The sequence below is a fragment of the Erithacus rubecula genome (genome assembly GCF_903797595.1).
Source record: "Erithacus rubecula genome assembly, chromosome: 1".
Taxonomy (NCBI): domain Eukaryota; kingdom Metazoa; phylum Chordata; class Aves; order Passeriformes; family Muscicapidae; genus Erithacus; species Erithacus rubecula.
The window spans coordinates 107,818,176-107,838,909 of record NC_136658.1 but is presented as its reverse complement, the minus strand read 5'-3'; the positions used below and the strand labels follow the sequence as shown (position 1 = coordinate 107,838,909).

The 20,734-nt window shown below is 43.0% G+C and overlaps 1 protein-coding gene across 7 annotated transcripts in view; it reads left to right on the top strand.

Annotated features, from left to right (window-relative positions):
• Nucleotides 1–7,727: 7,727 nt before the first annotated feature.
• The window catches only part of SLC37A1 (solute carrier family 37 member 1), a 35,012-nt gene continuing 22,005 nt past the window's right edge, over nucleotides 7,728–20,734 (top strand). Inside the window, exons 1-8 of one of the 7 annotated variants that reach the window (XM_079306528.1) lie at nucleotides 7,728–9,260; nucleotides 10,077–10,190; nucleotides 12,944–13,221; nucleotides 14,825–14,906; nucleotides 15,725–15,845; nucleotides 17,661–17,739; nucleotides 18,558–18,693; nucleotides 20,144–20,220. In XM_079306528.1, the coding sequence (XP_079162654.1) occupies nucleotides 13,166–13,221; nucleotides 14,825–14,906; nucleotides 15,725–15,845; nucleotides 17,661–17,739; nucleotides 18,558–18,693; nucleotides 20,144–20,220 (551 nt within the window). In that variant the 5' untranslated portion in view covers nucleotides 7,728–9,260; nucleotides 10,077–10,190; nucleotides 12,944–13,165. Of the gene's footprint in view, nucleotides 9,261–9,367; nucleotides 9,610–10,076; nucleotides 10,212–12,927; nucleotides 13,222–14,824; nucleotides 14,907–15,724; nucleotides 15,846–17,660; nucleotides 17,740–18,557; nucleotides 18,694–20,143; nucleotides 20,221–20,734 lie in introns of those variants that run through there. The other 6 variants (XM_079306523.1, XM_079306522.1, XM_079306526.1 and 3 more) reach the window with 6 other exon arrangements.

The following is a 20,734-nucleotide window of genomic DNA, read 5'->3' as shown; positions in this document are numbered from 1 at the left end:
TCATATAGTTCTCCTCATTAATTAGTATTCGGTTTTCTATTCCTAATTGATTTCTCACTTCTCATGCTAATTAGTCCACATTTTCCTGTCTTTTTATTATCCTTTTCCCAAAGAGGGCATCTCTGCTTTATGTAATGTGGTTTATAAATTCGGTTCTCAGCAATAAATTTCCCTCCCAGGCTCTGCTAACTTCCTTCTCCAGGTCTGAGAGCACTAAAGTATGTCAAGCCATGAACTCTTAATTGGTTTTTCTAACACACGGACATCACCCAGAGTTTGCCCATCAACTGTTAACTATTTCACAGATTAAATCTCTTCTCAGCATTTCTCCCCACTGCTGCATAGGCTCCTTTTACAGCAGTGCCAGACTCTGTTCAGTGATGCCAGCATCAGGACGAGGAGCAATGGCCATGAAATAAAAGACAAGGAGTTTCACCTCAACATGAGGAAAAATTTCTTTATGTTGAGGGTGGCAGAGCAATGAACAGCTGCCCAGGAAGACACAGAGTTCTCTCTCTGGAGACATTCCAGACCCACCTGGATGTTCTGTGTCACTGCTCTGGGTGGCCCTGCCTTGGCTGATGATCTCCAGAGCTCCCTCCAACCCTCTGCCTCTTCCTCTCAGCTTTTCCCAGCCAGTGCCTTTTGTGTGTTGAAACTGGTGACATCTGGGATGTGACCTGAGACCCCCTCAGCCTTCTGAGAGCTCCCAGTAGTTCAGCTGATCTGACCTGAAAACAGCATCTTAGATTTTAAACCCATTCTTCCACCTAGTTGCTTTTGGTTTTGGGCAGGTTTATTCACCATCCCTTTGCACAGTAATTTAATGGCCAAGGATTCACAAGAGGAGCCAGGCAAGGATATGCTTGGTGAAAAGCAGTGAGCTAGGCAAGCACTGGGCAGAGCAGGTGATGCTTCTGAGGTAGACAGGATTGGCAAGTGGCTGGAAAACGTGGTGGAGGTCACCTTATGCCCTAAATCAAAGCTTCACCACCCAAACCAGAAGAAAAACAGGATCATCACTATACAAAGACACACCATATTCAGGTGGGTTTCTTCCTTTTCATAGGTGGGAGTCTAAATAGCCAGTATTAAATATTATATGAATATTAATGAGGTGTTGCTTCTGTGGCAAGTCATTTTTTGTCTTCAGTTGGGTAAAGATGAAAAAGGAAGAAACTATTGCTAAACACCTCCATTTTCATAGGAACCCCTCCTGCTTCCGTGTTAATGTCCAGCTACTCATCTGAGAGCACTTTGCCTTTGAAGCAGTTAAGAGCACTGGAATTAAATTCTGTTAGCTGGCAGAGCATTAAGAATCTGTACATTTATTGACTCCAAACTGTATGGTTATTTCTCTTTCCTGTACACTCCCAGCATTTGACTAGGGAAGCTTAACTCGCATCATGTGCTGTTAATAAGCAACTGCAGAATATGCAAACTACTGCTCTGCTCATCTCCTGCAGAGCTGACATGAGTGCACATTATCTGAAGCACATTCTGTGCAGTTCCTGCTCTCTTATTCTTGAAGATGCCTCTGTTTCTTCCTTGCACCTAAGACTGGCTAAATTCTTTTATCTGTGATAAGGTAATGTCTGTAATTATAAAAGTGCTCACTTGGTCTGAGCAGACACTGAGGCTCAGAGTGACAAGGGAATTAATGTTTGGAATGCATAGGGAGGTGCTCCCTGTTAAACCTGATGACAAAAATAACCAGACATGTCTTTTGGCCTGGAAGGTGACGTGGCTCAGGGAACAGCTGCGACACAAACAGGAAGCAGTGACAAGATATCACAGTCACTCCCCTGGATGACCAGTAATGATCATTAGCTGCACTTGCTTATTGTTTCAGACTTCTGAAGGAGAAAAAGGGTCTGAAACACCTCAGTCTTCTTGAGAAACAGCTAAGAACTCTTTCTTTATAAACTGCTCAGCATCCAGAAGTGGCAGAGAGAATAAATGTCTTCACAACAGGATCATTTTACTTAAATGAGGGAGGCATCATTTAAAGTTTTCTATACCTAGAAACTGTCTTGTGAGGACAGCTACAGCTTATTTATAATTAATGACAAGAATTTATTTTGTAGTTTCTTGTCTTCTAGTTGAATTTGTATGTATTTCAATGTCAGATTAAAGTAAAGCTTCAGGGATGTCACTGCTGGAAGGAGGTCTGCTATCTTCCTTATTTTGCAGTTCCTTTCCCTTTTCTGTCAAAGGACCAATATTAAGGTCCTGCTGATCTTGTATACAAATTGTTCAAAGTCCCCAGAGGGTAATTTGTGCTGATTATCTGCTCTGCCCTTGCTGCTGGCTGAGCTGGCAGCTGCCAGCACTGACTGCCAGTCACCCTGGTGGGGACAGCAGAAGCTGCCACAGCTCTCAGTGGTCCTGAGGAAGCTCCTGGTTTGACAGAAGCTCCATAGGGAGCCAGAGCTCCACTAAAACCCAAAGCCATTGCTGCCAGAGGTGCTTAAAACCAAAGAATGATAACACAGGGAAGGAAAAGGCTGATCAAGATGCCAGAAGGTGCCTCCTCTGGGAGAGGACAGCCCTGGATGTCCTTTTATCCTCAATTTCATTTTAAGCTCCTCTTTTGGTTCTCAGCCCCTCTGTAGAGAGAAATGGCCAAAAAACACTTTTAAGGCCAGTAATGCTTCTGTTCCTCCTTGGACTTTACTCTGTCTTAGGGGGAGACTTCAGCAGTTCAGGGATTTTGCAGGGAAAACACTGCTGTGCCAGACCTGTGAAACAACCTGAAAGCTGCCTTCCAGCACTGACCAAGCTCTGAAAACACACATTGCACAAGGAACATTAGAAACTACAGGACTGTTTGTTATCTCTATGTTTCAATCAGTGTTTTGCTTCAAAGGAGTGATAAAAATACAGCAGGGTGCACACACAGCCTCTGATGTGGCAAAGGCAGCATGCTGTTTAATTCTCACTCAGTGCACTTTGGAATTCCTGCCCTCCAGGAGCTCCCTGATCTCTGCTCCTGTCCTACCATGCATCCTTCTTCCAGGAGCAGTGCTTTGGTGAGCCAGCTTTTCTCTACCCAGCCAGCAGCGTGGCTCTAGGGAGCTGCCTTTTCATCTTCTGCCATCAAAGTTAACAGGATGAGTGGAGATAATCTGCCTGACTCACAGGTTGGATTCCTCACTTCACACACCACTCAACCTTTCCTGAAAGAGTTGGTGACTCTGGGAGGAACAGTCCTTGGCACTCAAGTCAATTGAGTTTTGCTCTGGGCTCAGAGATGCAGGTGATCCTTCAATGCTTTTGGTAGGGCAGACCTGGGCAGTATTATGTCTTCTGACAAGAAAGAACAGAAATCTGCTACAAGATATTTATTTTTCTCTTAGAAGACAGTAATTTCCATCTTTCTCCTTATAAAAGTGTAATGCATAGCTGGCAACTGATATTAGCAAAGTGTCAACAGGAGCTGTCACGAAAAACTTAATGAAACCAGATCTGCTCTTCCTGACACTTAAATATAAACCAGATTGTTTTCAACAGCCTTTTTGGAGGAAAAATGTGGGAGTAGGGAATTGAAATAATATCCTGAAGGGAGTTTTTGTTTGGGAATATACATTTCATATCTTTTTAATATTCTGAAATATCATCAGGCACACTTCCAATATTTTCTGAGATCATGGGAATAAACAGTGGACAAAGTGAAATTTACTCTCACTAACTTCCATATACTGCATTTTTTTCATCCAAATGAGAATTAAGCAAGATTCTGAAATGTCAAAACCCTTTGCAAAATGGGAACTTCTCTCCACACAGCTCTTTTTAAACTGTTCACTGGCAAAATGAAATCTGCTTTCTCTGTGTATGCAAAGTAAAGATATCCTCTTTTTGTGCTCATAACTAAGTCAGAGAACAAGCAAATGACCTTTCTAGGCACTCAGTTTAATACTGCCTCATACAAGTACAATTAACATTGCATATCCTGAAGGCAGGACAATTCAAAAAAACCTAAGTTGTGAAAGCCATTCTTGAGATACAGATAATGCTTTTTCTGTCTCTTGGCTAAGTATGACCTTTCATTTCCCTCCCTTATCTAAGGGAAAGTGTTCTGCTGTATTTATATCCTGCCTCCCATTTCTCTGACCCCACTGCTCAATTTGAAGTACAGACTGCATTCCATTCTTCAGACATCTGGGAAAATTGTCAGGTTTCTCCTTTTACCTAAGGGGTCTCCCTTTCCACTAAAGTGCAGTGGGGACATACAGATGTTGCTTAGGTTCCATTTTAGGAAATTGTTGCTGATGTCTTTAAGATTTTGATGACAGTCAATGTTACTAATGATACCAAGAAAGCAGTTGACATTCATGAGATTCCAAGAAAAAAAAAAAAAAAAAGTTATGATCAGTATAAGAATAAAGCAGCACCAAAATTACAATTTTCTCTATTCTTCTCTGGGAGTCCTTTTGGTGTGGTGTTTTTTTGGTGTTTTTTTTTTCATTAAATAAAACCCCAGGTCTAGGCTTCTTTATTCAGGCAGAGCTTGTAATGACATAAAGCTCAAGCAGCCCAATCCTTTTGTCTATACCCCCTGAAGTCCTAATCTGGTAATTCAGAATTAATTCAATAGACAATAATGAAATGATTGAGGTAGATGGGGCTAATTTGCTGTCTCCTCATTCCTGTCAGCTAGAATACCTTTGCATTTCCTCTTCTTATTCATGACTTGCAAGGCAATTGCTTTAGTGTAAGCTCTGTTCTGGTTTGCTTTCTATTTTACCATGGTTCTGGTATTTGATTTCTGCTACAACATGCCTCAGTGCTCCCTTCTCATAAACCTTCCCTTCAGTGATCAAGTCTGCAAGCAAGGAGAAAGGAAACCTGCCAGCAGCCTACCTGCCTATTTCACTCTGTTTACTCCTCAGCAATTGTTTCTGAAGCCATATCTTGCACTTCCACCCAGTTTTCTAGGAAATTTAAGAGTATAAATAAGGGCAAAATAACAAGAAAAATGATCCCATTTCCTGCAGGAAGTAGAATTAAATTCCTCAAGATAAGTTCCTCCAAATAGATTTGCATTTTGTAATGGATGGTCTACATGATGTTTCACAGATTCCATCTATAGTAATACAGCTTGGCTGTGTTTTGGCTTTGTTGTGTTTTTGTTGTTTGGTTGTTTTTGTTTTAAATTCTGCATTCTCAGAACATTCTTTCTGTGAGCAAGTGGCTGAAGGTGTGAGCTGCTCCAGGGAACCTCCATCCCTGCTCCAGGAGCCACTGATCCCAGGCAATGTGCAGCAGCTCTGCCCAGGGCTCCCTTCAGCAGATCCCCAAAAAACACCACTGCTGCTACAGCCACTTTTTTAACAGATCCTTCCTTAGACAGCATGAGGTGGTTTAGCCATCCCACTCTCCAGCCCTCTGGAAAGCCTTGGGAAGAGTCAGAGCAGGCAGAGTCCAACAACTCACAGGTTTCAAATAAATGCTGTTATTTCTAATTGTCTCCTCCAGGCTGACCAATATCTTTCTGTATATATGCATCTTTATATAGTTTTACAGCCCCTCCCTGCCCATGTTCCACATGTTATAGGGTGTTTTCTTCATAAATCATCTTTAGTGTTCAGGTACTGCTCAGCTCTGCATGGGGAAAGCCTATGCTGGCCCAGTGGTCTTGTCTGCTGGTGTCTTTTCCTAAAGCTACCAGCTGGTGATTCCCACTGGATTGCTGGCAAGATACATGCAGTAAAAAGTACCAGAGTGGAAATTCTGTGGTCATGTTACTGTGGCACTGAGCCAGCACTAAAATTTTTCAACAGGCAGGACATAATGTGCTAACTCAGCTTGATAGCTTCCAGCCCCTCCAAGTGCCCATCTACTCCCAAACAGGCACAAACTGTACAGGCACAGCTTCCAAAGCCTTTTTTTTTTTTTGGCTCTTTTGGATATTTTCTTTTTATTGTCTGCCAAAGCTCGATGGCAGGTTATATCTGGATTGCACCCAGTGCTGATGTCAATTGCTTATACAATATTCTAGCTGCTCTGTTGGGAAAACAAAGCATGTAAAACTAGTAAAGGCAACCAAAAACCATGATTGTATCAGTCCTCAGAATCTTGCTTCTTGTCAGGAATAAAGTCTAAGTAAATATAGATTTTTAGATAGTCAAATACTCTTTAACAACCCATTATTATGTAAATGAGTTATTAATTTTTTTTATTCCCCTAAGACAAAGCAATCACTCCGTGGCCAAACATATTAAACTTTTCCATCTGTGCAATTATGAATCATGAAAGATATTTTTAATGCAATTTGCTGGAAAGAAAATAAATATTCTAATCAGCTAAGGGATGCAGTAGTTGGCATCCAGACCTCTGCTCAGCCAGCATTACCTGTTCAGTGAAGTAAAGACATTGACATCCACTGACTTCAAAGTGTTTTGCTTTGTCTGGACTTGAGGAGTTAAGAGCACCACTTGTGAAAGTAAAATTTAACTGTCAGCTGGGAAATTAGATTATCTCTTCTGACAGAAGCACCATCACAAGCACATGAGAGCAGCTGCCAACTCATACATCTTTACTTCTGTTTGCTTTTGCAGACAAAAGCTCGTCCTTCTCTATTTCCTCTGGTACAAACATTGCCAGGGGCTTAAAAAGCCAAACCACTGCCACACTTCCTACCCAACACAATTTCCTTGATCAGACCCTTAATCTGTGTTTCCTTCTGGAAAGCAACTGGCAAAGCATGATTTCTATTTGTTTTTCTGTGAGGCTCTAGATCACATGTTATTTTAAACCTTGCGTGCGTGCTGTGTTTTTTTAACCATGTAGATCTCCTTTTATCTCTGCCTGACCTCTGGCCCCACTGTGATTCTCTACACCAGCAGGCTGTTGTGCAACCAGCAGCAGGAGCTCCTGCTGCTGCCTCTGCCTGTATTCCTACTCATCTGATGGCTTCTGGCAATGGTAGATGCTGGTGACCCACACTGGCAAAGCAGAGACAGCAGCTGTGCCAAGTGTGGCAGCCAGCAGGTTTCAGTGATGCCAGGGGAATGGAGTGCAGGAAACATTTATTTGAATGGGAGATGCAGTTTCTACTTTAAGTATGAAAAATATCAGGGTTTTCTGGGGCTGTTTGGCTCATGCTTTTTGCAAGCTTCTTGTAACAATTATAAGATACTCAAGCAAGGTTAAATTCTTTAAGCAATTTAAAAAGGGCCATGGCAACAGCAATTTAAAAAAAAATGAGGATTTCTCATGATGATGAATAGTTGTTGTGATAATTTGGCATGGCTAACTATGTATGCAGATGCACTGTGATGGGTTTGACCTTTTCTGCTGTAAAAAGACAAATCTTTTTTCTTGTGTGTGTGTCTGTGCACCAGTCTGAATAGACAGTGCCTGGGTTCCTTCTGGTGCTGGTGCAGAACTGCAGCCACATGATTCATGCAAATCTTTTCCTCAGAAGGTAAGATTGGTGATAAATCAAGAGCAATGCATTAACCTTCCAAATAGGACATTTGTAGCACTTGGAGAATTTTTTTTTTAAGATCTCTGATTCACTGCTTACAAATCTCAGCAAGAAAGATGGAATCAACATTTACCATAACAAGCTTTAAAGCAGCTGATTTTACAGCACCCACCAGAGTTTGTAATGGTTCAGGCACCACTCTGAGACCCTGATTCTGCAAATGTTAAAATAGTACTGACTGGGAGGTGAAGGAAATGTGCCCTGGGATCATGGAGCAAAACTGGGCTGAGCAAAGCTGAGCTAAGTGTTTGACATGTGAGGCCTAAGGAAATATCACATTGGGAGTCAGAATTTCTTTTATTGCTATTCCCAGCACAGGCAGTGCAAGATGAGAGGGAAAAGAGAATAAAATTAGACACTTCAGTGAGGGCCTTAAGGGGGTTGCTTGTCAAGCACGTGGTGCTCTACAAGGTACAGATCCACACAGATAAACCTGCATGAGGTAACTTCAACTGCTACTCAGTCCTGGATGAAAGAAACAGTGCAGGAGTTTTTGCAGTGGTGAGTGGCTGTGATGAAGAAATACACCTGGAGCAGGAAGTGTGCATTTGTATAAATAAACAGACCTTTGGTTCATGGTTTCTGAAGCACTGCAGGATCAGGAAACCAGGAGACAACTAAAGTACATGCATTCTTTCTTCTTTTAACAAAACCTTGCTGAACGTTTCCCTCAGCTTTCAGAAGATCTGCTGTGTGATCTGTGAATGTCTGGCACCAGAAACACCTTCATGTATGTCTGTCAATGCTGCAGGGAAGCACCTGTGCACACCTGCCCAGGCTGGGGGCTGCCTGCCTGGGGATCCCTCTGGCAATGATGGGCAGTGCAGAGGGGTCTGGCCACCACTCTGGAGCACCGGGAGTGGAAGAGCTGCCGGGGTGGCAGATGGGGACAGCAGGTACAAGGGAGAATCTTGTTCCTCTCTGGCAGGACAGGGGTGAGCTGGGCCCTGCCAGAGGCCAGGGGCAGCAGATCACAGTCACAGAATGGTCAGGCTGGAAGGGAGCACAGCGAGCCACAGATCCAACCTCCCTGGGGGACACGACAGGACTGTGTCCAGATCATTCTGGAATATCTCCAGAGAGGGAGACTCCACAGCCTCTCTGGACAATCTGTCCAGGGCTTGGCCACTGTTCAGGTGGAATTTCTTGGGCGTCAGCTCCTACCCATTCCTCTTGTCCTCTGCTCAGCATCAACGAAACAGAGCCTGGATTCATCCTCTTAGCACGCTTCTTTAGATATTCGTACACATTAATGAGGTTCCCTCTCAGTTGTCTCCTCTCAAGATTGAACAGCCTCAGCTCCCACAGCCTTTCCTCATCAGAGAGATGCTGCAGTCCCTTTATCTCCGAGGCTGAACAGCCCCAGATCCCACAGCCTTTCCTCATCAGAGATGCTCCAGCCCCTTTATCTCCGTAGCCTCCGCTAGACCCGCTACAGGAGCTCCGCATCTCTCTTGTCTTTAGGAGCCCAGACCTGGACACAGCATCCCAGAGGAGCCTCACCTGCTGTGAACCGAGGAGCAGTTCCAGCTCCCTGACCTGCTGGCCTGCTCTCCAAAGCCAAGGGTTCCCTTAGCAGGCTCCTCCTCCGCGGCGGGGAGGGGCCGAGGCCGCCGGGTCCCGCCGCGCAGCTCCGGCGGCGGGCGGCGATCCGCACCGCGCCCGGCCCGGCCGCTCCGCTCGGCTCGGCTCGGCTCGGCTCGGCTCGGCGGCAGGAAGCGGAGAAGGAAGCAGGAGGCAGCAGCGGCGCCGGCAGCAGCAGCCCCGGGTAGGCTGTGCGGGCGGGGGCGCCGCGCACCTGCCGAGCCCGCGGCGGGGGCGGAGCGGGGGCGGCTCCTCGGCCGCGGGGCCGCTCGGGAGCGCCGGCCGGGCCGGGCCGGGCCGGGCAGCGGCGGCTGAGGGTGGGTGGGGTGCTGTCACCCCACCGGCGCTCCGCCACCTTTTGTCTCCTTTTCTCCCGTTTATTTTTCCACGGGCAGGCGCTGCCCGGAGTCCCCCGTCCTGCTGAAAGGGGAGGGTCGTTTGGAAGGCGCTCCTCGGCTTCGGGGGTGGCACCGCAGGTTGGTGCCCCGGGGGACCGAGACCGAGCCCGGCCCTGCCCGACACCTGCCCCGCCTGTAGGTCCCGGGGGAATGCGGTGCCTGCCCCTTTCCCCGGCTCGGCTCCCCCTGCCCTTGACCTTTGGGATGTCCAGAGCCCTCGTGTCCCCCTGCCCTTGACCTTTGGGATGGCCGGAGCCGCCCTGGTCAGTCCTGCGGGTCACCGTCTGCTCACAAGGGCTGTGCTCCTCTGTGGCTAAGCCACGCTGAGCCCTTTTCTCCCCTGTATTAAATAGAAGGAACGCTAGTCAGGGCGGCAGAGTGATGGATTTGGCAGGTTCTGGCTCAGGTGCAGAGCTGCCGGGTATTAAGCACAATGTGCATTTGACCCACGTGTGTGCGAAGGCGTTTGGAGCCCTTAAGGACGCCCCGGGGAGGGTTTGGTTATTGGGTGTCTGCAGACACAGAATTAATCTCAGCCCTGGGCGAGCTGCGCTGTGCCTGGGCAGGACTTCCCTTCCCTTCCGTCTGCCTCTCCAGCACAGCTGATGCAGGGTTTGCAGGAGGAAAAAGCCGCTCACCAGTGACTTGTTTACCTGAAATAGGGAGGAAGGTATGCTTCAGCCACTGCAGCAGAGGAGCAGTACCAAGTTTGAAAGGTAAATATGATTTTGGAGAATGTCGCTTTGTAGGTGTCAGTACAGCAAGGGGGAAGTGGAGGGTTGGTTTCACTATTGGCAGAAATAGTTGCTGAAAATGAAAGAGCATAAAACAAGTTTGAATGATTGAATGGGGTGGTTTTGTGTAACTAAACTGTGAAGAGAACTTGCTAACACTTTATATGAAGTTTAGAGTTACACACTAATGCAATACAGAATCTGTAGAATATGAAAGCTGAAATGTAAGGCATCATTCAGAGGATGTTTTTTATGTTTATTAAAATGGACATGAGTGTCAGAGGAACTTACAGATATGTGGAGACAGAAGCAAGTTGTTGACAAGTAAATGAGAACTCAGGTGTTTCTGCCTGCAGCACATAAAATGAAATCAACATCTGTCAAACAGAGTTGGCTGCAGTTCTGTCTGTGCTGCTGTTAGTTCAGTCATGTTTGCTGGGAAAGGACTGTGATGGGATTTATCCTAAGGATGCACTGCTGGGAGGTGGTGTGAGTACAGATGTGCACCCTGGCATGACCACTGAGCACTGAAACCCTTTATAACTTGTGCAAAGTCTTTTCCTGCTTGCACTAGAGCTGTTAAATAGTAGCCTGATAAACAATTGCTTTGCTATAATGATAATTGCTCTGTCCTATTATATTTTAAGAGAACCATTTAAGGAAGTATTTGACCTCAGGTGTTTGTTCTTTGCTGGCTTCTCAAGTTTCCTTTCCAGTAGGTATTTCTGTCACCTCCTTTGGTGTGGTTGGTGAAATAATTCTGGTGTTTGGAGAGAGGAGAAGTGGAGTTTGGGATCATCCTGAAATTAATCTGTTACTGTTGGAGGAAAAAGTCCTGCTGTGAGCTACCTGTGCCAACCTCTTTTTTTCCTTACCTTTTTTCTCCCACTTGGAGCTATCTGCAGCTCATTTCAACCAAACACAGATTACTGAGGAGAAATAGTTGTTTTGAAATTAGAATTTTGAAATCTGACCTAACTGGTCAGCTATGGCTGTAAGGGGCAGTCCCAGCTTTTAGTCATTGTCTTTATGCTCCTGCTGCCTGGGATTAATCCTGCATGGCAGTTTTGTGGCCATGGAAGGAGTTAATATTCTCTATTGGATCAGCTGTATTTCAGGGCAGGATTTCTGATGGATTAGGCACCTGAACCATGGCTGTAGGACAAGGAAGGCAGGAATCTTTATCTGGAGTTGGGAGAGGGGAGGAGAGGGCAGGTTTGCACTTTCTCTAACCTCTGCAACCTCAGAGAGGAGGTAGGAAACTCGTGTTGGGCGGGAATGATTGTGAGGGTTGATTAATTGCACAGCCTGATTCCAGGCCAGGGAGGGGGTGGAACATGCCAAACAAGATTAGCAAGTCAATTCACTTTTAGGTAGGGAGGTGGCAAGCTGAACCAGGACACTGTAGAAAAAATAGAGGTATGACAAAAATGTGTTAGCATAGAGGTGCAGAGCCCGGATCTTTTGTTGGGATACTCAGTTATGTGAGGCAGGGGTAATGTTCCTCTATTCCTGGGGAGAAAGCCTGTCTAGGTGGGGAAGCTTCCAAGCTGCCACCTTGAACACAGCAGATCCTGTTTGTTGTCACTTACCTGGCTGAGGACGGGCAGCTGTGATTTCTGTTGTAAGATGGGGCAGTGAAGACCAGAGGAGAGAGTCCCACACCTTTGTGTGGCAGCCCCTAGAACTCTCAGGTGAGCCCCAGCCATGGTTTGGCAGCTGTGCTTTCTTGCTTTGGCTCACCTCCTGTTGTTTACCAGGAGAGCTCATCCTGAGTCCTCCCAGCTTCCCATCAGGAGTGTGGCAGTGGCTTGTGCTGACACTAAATGGGGCTGCCAGGAGGGTTGTGGGGTCATTGCAGATCCTGGAGTGTCACTGGGTTTGGGTGTGTGAGTTGTGGTCACACCTTTTGCCTTTTTGTCTACAGTTCCTTTTGCCACCTGCCTGAGCTGCTGCCAGGTAACAGTGCAGCCAGTTCCTGTTGCAGTACCTGGAATAAAGGGTGGGGATTTTTATTGTCAAGGGGCTTCAGGCCATGTTGGAACAAACAGGAGGAACTTTGTGGAAGTTCAAACCAAACCACCAGACTTGCTCTTTGCTGTATGCTGAGGACACATGTGATCCTGCTTTCTCCCTTGTGCTGGTGTGAGGAGCTTAAGTGGAAAAAAACTTGTTTTTTCCTTTTCCAAGGTTTTCTGATGTGTGGAGCTTTGTGCAGTGATGATACTGGGTCAGGGAAATGAGGTGGAAAAGGGAGTGCTGGTCAAGCCTTGCAGTATTGTTTAGCAGCACCCACTCTCAAGCTGAAGGAGTCTCTCATTCCAGGCTGGAAACACTGCAGCCATTTTTTTGACAAATTGCAAGCTCATGAATGTTTCTGATGTGCTCAAACAGAGCTTTGTGAGCTGGGGAGTTGCCTGTTAATAGTCATTCTGGAACAAAAGCAGAGTGTTTTGATGTAAGCTGGCTTTGGGTCAAATTCTGAGTGCATCTTTCCGTTGTGTCTCCACTGCTTTGTACCATGTGGAGCTCTCAAAATAAATCATAAATTATAAAAGTCAGAGAAGGCTGCAATTTGTATAGTCTTAAAATTCTCCACTGCATTTTTGATGTGAAGTTTAGTGATGTTAATTACTTGCCTCTGAAATGGATAATTGTTGATTCAAGTGCTATGGTTAGAAAATATCCCAATAACTTGAGCAGACTATTTACTTACCAGCTTCTCTTATTTGAAGATCAGCAGTAAACAGAGTGAAGAATTTGCCACGTCGTGACTGAAGGTAGAAGGAAAAAAAAAAAACCCAAAACCTGCAAGGAGATCAGCCCAGCTGCAGATATTCCACATTTGTGGAATTCAGAGGCTTTGGGGGATCTTTGTTCCACATCCAGAAGAACAAATAACGCTGTCACACGTACATCATTGTGTCACCTGCAGTCTGGTGCCAGCTCTGGTGTAGATGGCTCAGCTTCCTCCTGGGATTCGTTTCATCACTTCATTCTCACGAGATCAGTGGTGAGTCTTGGACTGTTGGTCATCCTTGCTGTGGACAGTGTGAGTTTGTATCTGTTGCCTTGCTCAGAATTTTTGCTTTTTCATTGCTTAATTTATACAGGAAGAACATATAGTCAGTTGTATAATAAATAAATATTGCTGGCATTTAAAAAGTGAGATTCTTTGTCTGGGAAACCCAGACAAACCCTTACTAGTCAAGTGTGCTAGAGAATAAAGCCTTTTGTCCTTTTCTGTGCAAGGTATGTATTTGAAAGAATAAATTGCATTTTCAAGATCCTAGGTGGGAGGAAGTGCTCAAGATGAACTTTCTTTTCTTAGCCAGAAGTGTATTTTCTCCCCAATAATTTGATGTATGATGCAGACTTGTACAATTATGGTTTTACTTCTTGCTACTGCAGTATTAAAAAACTAGCAAAGCCCTCTGGCAAAACCAAACAGAAATCAAACCCTCCTTGCTTTAGAAAACTAATCCTGGAAGTCTTATGGCATCAGTTCACATGGTTCCTGAGGTAGAATACTGAGTCAATTGTGTGTGAATAACAAAAAATAACAAATGAAAGAGCAAGCATTTTCCATCTGAGCCATTTTATGACATTTTCACTAGTTGAGCACCAGGAACAAAGTAATTTCAGTTCTATCCCTTGTGAGGATGTTTCCAGTCATGAGGGTGAATAACTCTGCTCGTGGGATGACTCTTTCCTGTGAATATGCCAGAATTATAAATCAAGACCCTGGTTATGTAAAAGTTCACAAGGCAAAAAAGATTGAAAAAGATTAAAAATCAGGGACTGTAGTAGGCATTGTGATATCAGATACTTGTATGTATATATGTACTTACATTTACAGATGTTAATTTTAAGCTCAAGTCTAGACACACTTTGGATACTTTTTAAAAGCACAAATCCCCAAAATGCTCTCTTTGAGCAACTGAAACCACAGATAAGGAATAGAATAGATCAGATTATTATTATCTTTGTTTAATGCTTGCAGTGATAGTGAAATTAAGATGCCCTTTTAATTCAGCTGGACTGTAGAGAAAGACCCAAGGATCTCACTGAGATGCAAAGGAGAATTCCTTCTCATTCCCAAAGCTGCTCAATTCTGTTCCACTGTCAGTCTCTTTGGCCATCTCTGGAAATGACTGATTTCTGTTGTTAGAGGAAGGCAAAAGTAAAATCCTAAAAGCAGTAAGAAAAGAAGGAATTATCCAAGGTGACAATTAAGAGAGCCATCACCTATGTCCTAGCAATACCACAAAACCCAGTGAGATAGGGGAATGTGGAATCCAGCAGTGTGTTGAGCTGATATGTAATAATTTTGAGCTAATATTTAATAGCCCCCAGAGGAGGGTTGCACACCAGGCAGGTCAGCTCTGTGGGCTCAGGGTGCTGCCACTTTGTCCTGCCTGTTCTCATGTGCCACCAGGCTCCATCCCAAGGCACATGGGAAGCTGCACAACTGGGAGGGTGCTGGAGAACACAAACAAGTTGTCTTCCATTATTCCAAAATTATTAATGACTTGTGTGGTTTTGTGTAACTTGGTGCTAAAAGAAAATCTAAATAAAATAGTTTTCAATTTTTTTTTTTTTCTTTTATACCATAGGTATAGAACTTTCATTTTCTCTCTCACTTTCCTGCTGTATGCCAGCTTCCATCTATCAAGGAAACCCATCAGCATAGTGAAGGTAAGAGAGGGGGTGTCCTTGTTTAAACATCCTCCTGCTCCTGTCTGACAAGGATGTTGTCATTCAGTATTTCCTGTTGTGAAAGGCAGGGTTAAACTTTAACCTGAAATGCCTTCAAGATGAAAGACTGATAAAACTGGCACACAGGGATATTTGCTGGATAAACTTTAGTGGAGACCACACCTAGAATATTGCATGTAAGTCTGGGTTTGGGGCTGGAAACAGCTGTGCCTACACTTAATTCATGTGAATTAATCTAAATAGAGATACTGGAGAGGTTTACATTCTTATGGTTGAAAAAAGTTGCTCATAACTGATGAGTTGAACATTCTACTGGCTTTTTACAAGAGTGTTCCCAGTACTGTTGAGTATTATGGTCATCATTGTCTGTACCCTTGTGGCTGTTCCCAGTGAAGCTGATGACACAAATTCTCTAATTCTGGGTTTGTTACTTTAATCTTCAGTGTTTACAACTTGCCACACACAACCCAAATCCCCCAGTGCTGCATTGCATAAAACTGAGGAGTAACAGTGGGCAAAGTACATGATGTTACTGCAGAATTTCAAAGATTTTCACTCTCAGAAACACCAGTTTACTGTAGAATGCTTTTCTTAAACCATTTCATCACTCTTCCATGTAATTATTGCTTTATCCAGCAAATTAAGCAATTAGTAAAGGCTAACAATTGTACTGATTTCTGGTAGGTTTGATACAGGTACATATAAATCTAGAATTGTTAAATTTTTTGCTGTAGGAGAGTTATCAGTTTCCAGTTTGCAAGTGAATTTTCCATTTTCAAATCTCCTTTCTGTTTCAGGGAGAGCTGCATAAGCATTGTGCAAGTCAAGTTGAACTTGACTCCTACAAAGAATATGCTGCCCAGATCCAGCCTGTCAAAAAGCCATTTAATGCCTCTCAGTGTGGATGGGAGCCATTTGGTAAGGCTTGGACTTTTTGGTTTTGTGTTGTTCTTTCCTAATAATGAGCTGATATTCATAATTAGATTATTTGCTTCTAGCTGTTTCTTCCCATGTGAGGGATGTGCATGGATGTTTTGTTTTCCATGTCCTCACTGATTTCTCCACAGAAAGTGAAGTTGTGACTTACCATATGAATTTTTTGCCACTTAAAGTCACTTAAACAAGTGATATAATTTTATTTCTTATAGCTAAGAGATGGTTTCAGTAGATCAATTTACAGTCAGAAAATGGGTTTTGTCTTTAGCATGTCTCTTTAAGAAAAAAGGGTGAAGAACAAAATCAATCATTATCATTTTCTGCTGGTTTAATTGAAGCAATCTTTAAATGAAATTACTTGGTGCTTATCTAAATTGGAACTTTGCAGAGTCCTTATCTGCCTGAAGGAATATTTTTCTCTACATTATAATGAAGAAAAAGGTGAGACTTTATTGCAGGAGAGACTTGACAACTTACTGGATAGTTTATGAACCTGGCCTTTCACTTGAATAGGAAAAAAAAAACAACATTTGCCTACTGTACAATTAAATTTTAATTTAGTCGTATTTGACTTTAAATGAGACTTTGAATCATTCTTTGACACTTTTATTGCTACCAGAAACATCAGTGAAACAGATTAGTCCATTCTGTCAGTGTGCCAGCCCACCCCAGTCTGTGTAGCCATACATTTTAATTAGTCTTTAATTAGCAGTTAAAAAAAAAAAAAAGTCCTGCTCTCTTCAAATATAATTAAAGATCTGAGCTCTGGGGTTTCTGTGGACAAAATCCAGTGTATTAACTTCTGCTGCAGGTCTACTGAAAGAATTCAATCTCCCAGGTGAGATGCACTTAAACCTGGGGGTGTTTCTTGTCCCTTGACCAAGGGAGGATTGAGTTTGTTTGTCTGAAATATTAATTGACATTTTAATGGAGACTTCTCAGCCCAAATGTCTTCCTTTTCCCATTGGCTTTATTGCCAAGCTGCCCCTTTGGAATGGCACTTTAGACTTGTTCTTTCAGGTGCTTTTCTGGCAAAGCTGGGAGTGACACTGAGGGAAGGAACTTAATATCTGTGACTTCATGCTCAAAGCAAATAGCAATTGTGGCAATTTGCTGAAAATAAATGCACAAACTGCTCTCTGTGAGCTCAGGTCCCTTAAGGGGTGACTTGGTTTTTTCATCAGGGTGGAGCTCCTTTGCTCCCTCCATCCTGTCTGCAGTTCCCACTTAGGTATGATTATGGATTTTTATTCTACAGGGCAGAACTGTGGGTTTTTTAACCAGAACTTCTCTGTGCTTTGTGGATAGCTGGAAAATGAAATGCAAAAAGCTTTACCTATTAAAAAATAGAACAGCATATTAAGCTGATTGTTTAAAAGCCTCTATGATAGATTTTTCTTTTTTTAGTCATTTTGGCTGTTAGGACCTGATGCTTTTTCAAATCTTACCACTTTTAATCAAATCTGTTAAATTGGATTTTCTTTTGCCTAAGGCCTTAGAAGAAAAGGGCACCTTGCTAAATAACTGATGCTTGTTCTCTTCCAGAATGCTGTTTTAAATAAGGGAGAGTTTAGAATGGATCTGCCAGTATTTTCTTAATATGTTGGAGGCAGAAGGGTATTTTTTGTTGTTGTTGTTAAATAAAACACGGGTAAAATATTTACTGAAGTCTAAATGTGCCTATTGAAAATTGAATGTCAGTGCACATTCAATGACATTTTTCTTGCTATAAGTAAAAACACTTGGGAAGTAATTAGTACATTTAAAGTGATAATTTGTTTTGAAAATTCTTCTTAGATAAGAGCAACTACAAACAGCTATTGGGAGCACTGGATTACTCATTTTTGTGTGCATATGCAGTTGGAATGTATTTAAGGTAAAACCCCACTCTCTTTTCTGTTTATTTGTGAGGCTGTGTGACTTCTGTGATACCGTATTTTTTTTTTTTGCTACATCAGAAACTTTGCTACTGCAGAGTTTCTGATGGAGAGTGAGAAATTGATTGCTGAGGGGAAAAAAACCAACATGATTCTGAGCCTTAGTGGTATCAATCTCTGATACATAGAAAGCTTTTTACTGCACCAATCTTGACTGCCTTGTGCAGGAATATTTTCCAGATTGAAGTCTAGCCTTTTTTTCATCTAGAATGTAAATCACTCAATCTCCAGTCAGTCTCCAAATTACACTGATTGGATTAATGTGATTGTCCTGGCTTTCTTTAGTCAAAAAATGGAAGCAGACACCTCCTAAAAATAATACCAAACCCATCTTGAAGTGTCTTAGCTGCTGTTTGGAGATGCTTCTTTTTACTGATTAAAGCCAGAACCTTCATGACTTGAATCCTTAACAAGGGAGACACTTCAAATGGCTGGAGACATATAATTTGGAAAATTACTCTGTAAGTAAATGACTTTGAATGTGCTCCAGATGAGTATCTCCCTGAAAGATGGCTGTGCAGATGTCAGGACTTAGCAATTAATGAACTTGAAATCTTTTATTGGGGCCTTTTTTCGCCCCCCATTAAATGCTAAAAATTGCTCTTTTGCTGCTGCAACAGCAATCAGCAGTTACCAGTAGAGTTTCTCCTCAACCAGAATTAAACAACACAAAATATTCTTCATTTGTGAAGGTTTTTGGGGTGTGATGTCTGTTTTTAATTATGGTTTTTCTCTTTATTTCCTCCCCCATTCCAAGTGGACTCATTGGAGAGCGGCTGCCCATCCGGTACTACCTGACAGGGGGGATGCTGGCCAGTGGCCTCTTCACTGCCATGTTTGGACTGGGTTATTTCTATAATGTGCATAATCTCTGGTTTTACATCATTGCCCAGGTAGGCACAGTGTTAATTTAGACTCTGAGTTCTTCCCATGGTGCTGTTTAGGGTAATACTGGGGGTTTTGCACTTGCACACGGTGATGGTGGTTGGGTGGGAGGATGTAAATGCTGGAATATCTTCTTGATGACAGGCAGAAGTGATAGAGTGGATACCCCCAGGCTTTATCTTTGCAAAACTGTGAGGTTGTTTTTGTTTTTTTTAGTGGAAGAAATCTTTGAAAGCAAACTAATATGTTTGTCTGTGTCAAATCAGCAATCGAATCTTTGCAAGCTTAAATGCAGGTGTTTACTTCTGTCAGTCTGCCAAGACCTGAGTGACACATCCTGGCTTTCTCTGCAGGAAAATTCCATTTACACTGCTAATGATGAGCAGTCTCCCACACTGGTGTGGCTGGGAACAGGCAGCTTATGTAACAAAATTCAATGTGGGAGATTTTTCAGAGCTCTGATCAGGTGTCACAAGAGCTTTTACCGTTGGCCCGAAATGGAATTTTGGTCAGGAGCAGGGTAGGGTTGGCATTGGGGCCATTTTGGACAGGTCTGCACCTTGCACTACTGCTTTCTGTGTTGTTGCAGTAACACTCTGGCCTGTGGCACATCTGCATGGCAGTAGCAAGGTGGCATGCAGAGATACTAACCTGGGCACAGCACTTGGGTCACCTTGTCACCAATAATCTGTCACTGCCCCAGCCCTCTGGGATCAGGTGTTTTCCAGGACAGGAAATGCCTCCTTTAGGGTTGAGCTGTCTCTGCTCTATGGGATGTGGTCAGTGAGCCCTGCAACTCCAGGTTGGTTTCACACTACCAGCCCCATTGGATTTTGTTGCATGTTCAAATGCTTCTTGTACACATGAGGTTTTTTATTGTGATATTTGTATTATGGTGCCATTGTAGAGAGGAAGCTTTATAGAAGCTGAATTTAAGTTCTGTGCAATGTGGAGCCTGAAATTGTTCTTACTTCACCCTGAATGTACTAAATTAAATTCCTCCTCTGAGTTTATTTACAGATGTCTGTGAAGCATTTTAAAGTTACCCACTCTCCCCCAAAGTTGTCTTTTTTTCTGTTTTATTTGATTGCAAACATGCTTTGCCATATGCTCAAGTTGAGATAAGTGTTATGCTGCTGCTTGAGTGTGGAGAATTCACTTCTCTGTTCAGCTCAGAGCAGTGTGATTTTTGGTAAACGTGACTGAATTACAGTATTCTGTGATTTAAATCATAAACTAATTATAGAGATGTAGGTAGAGGGAATAATGTCTGCAAAACTTCATAACTTGTTTATTCCTGGAGAAAAAAAAAAGTGCTTTCAAAGTCCCCCACTAAATTTCTAAATTCAAAGCATTTGTGTAGACTTCCTTTTCCCAGTGCAGCACCCAGCAGGAATTGTGTAGGAACCTGATTTATGACAGGGAGTGTTTATCTATTATTTTTTTATGTACTTTCAGATAGCTAATGGCTTGGTGCAAACCACTGGCTGGCCAAGTGTGGTTACATGTATTGGCAACTGGTTTGGAAAAGGAAGGTAAATGGTCCATAATCCAAAGGTTTGGAAGTACATTCTGGGCTGTGATATTAAACTCTATTTAAATATCTTTCTTAGGATTCTTTAAGGTTTTTTTGGGAGGAGATGAAACAGCAGTTAGAATTTTGAGAGGAGCTTCCTTTGTTATGCTGCTTAACTTATGTATGGGTTTGGAACTGTCTCCCTCGTGTCAAAACACTGTTCTGTGGCAGCTCTTTTTCAGATGAATTCTTTCAGAATTGGATTAGAATAATTCTTGCAAATATAAAGAGTCTAAAACTACTCTAGTAACTCTTTACTCTTAGTAAAGGCTGTTATTATGCCATTTTAATGTGAAATTTCCTGTTTTCATTTGTGTTTCAGAACAGTTGTCAAGGCATAACTGTAGAAAATACCTTTGTGTAATGTCCTTTTTTCTAACACACGTAAACTTCAAAATTTAATTTAGAAGACAAAATATATATGGCAACTGATTTAACCTTTCTTTTATCACTTTCATTAAATCATCTGCTTG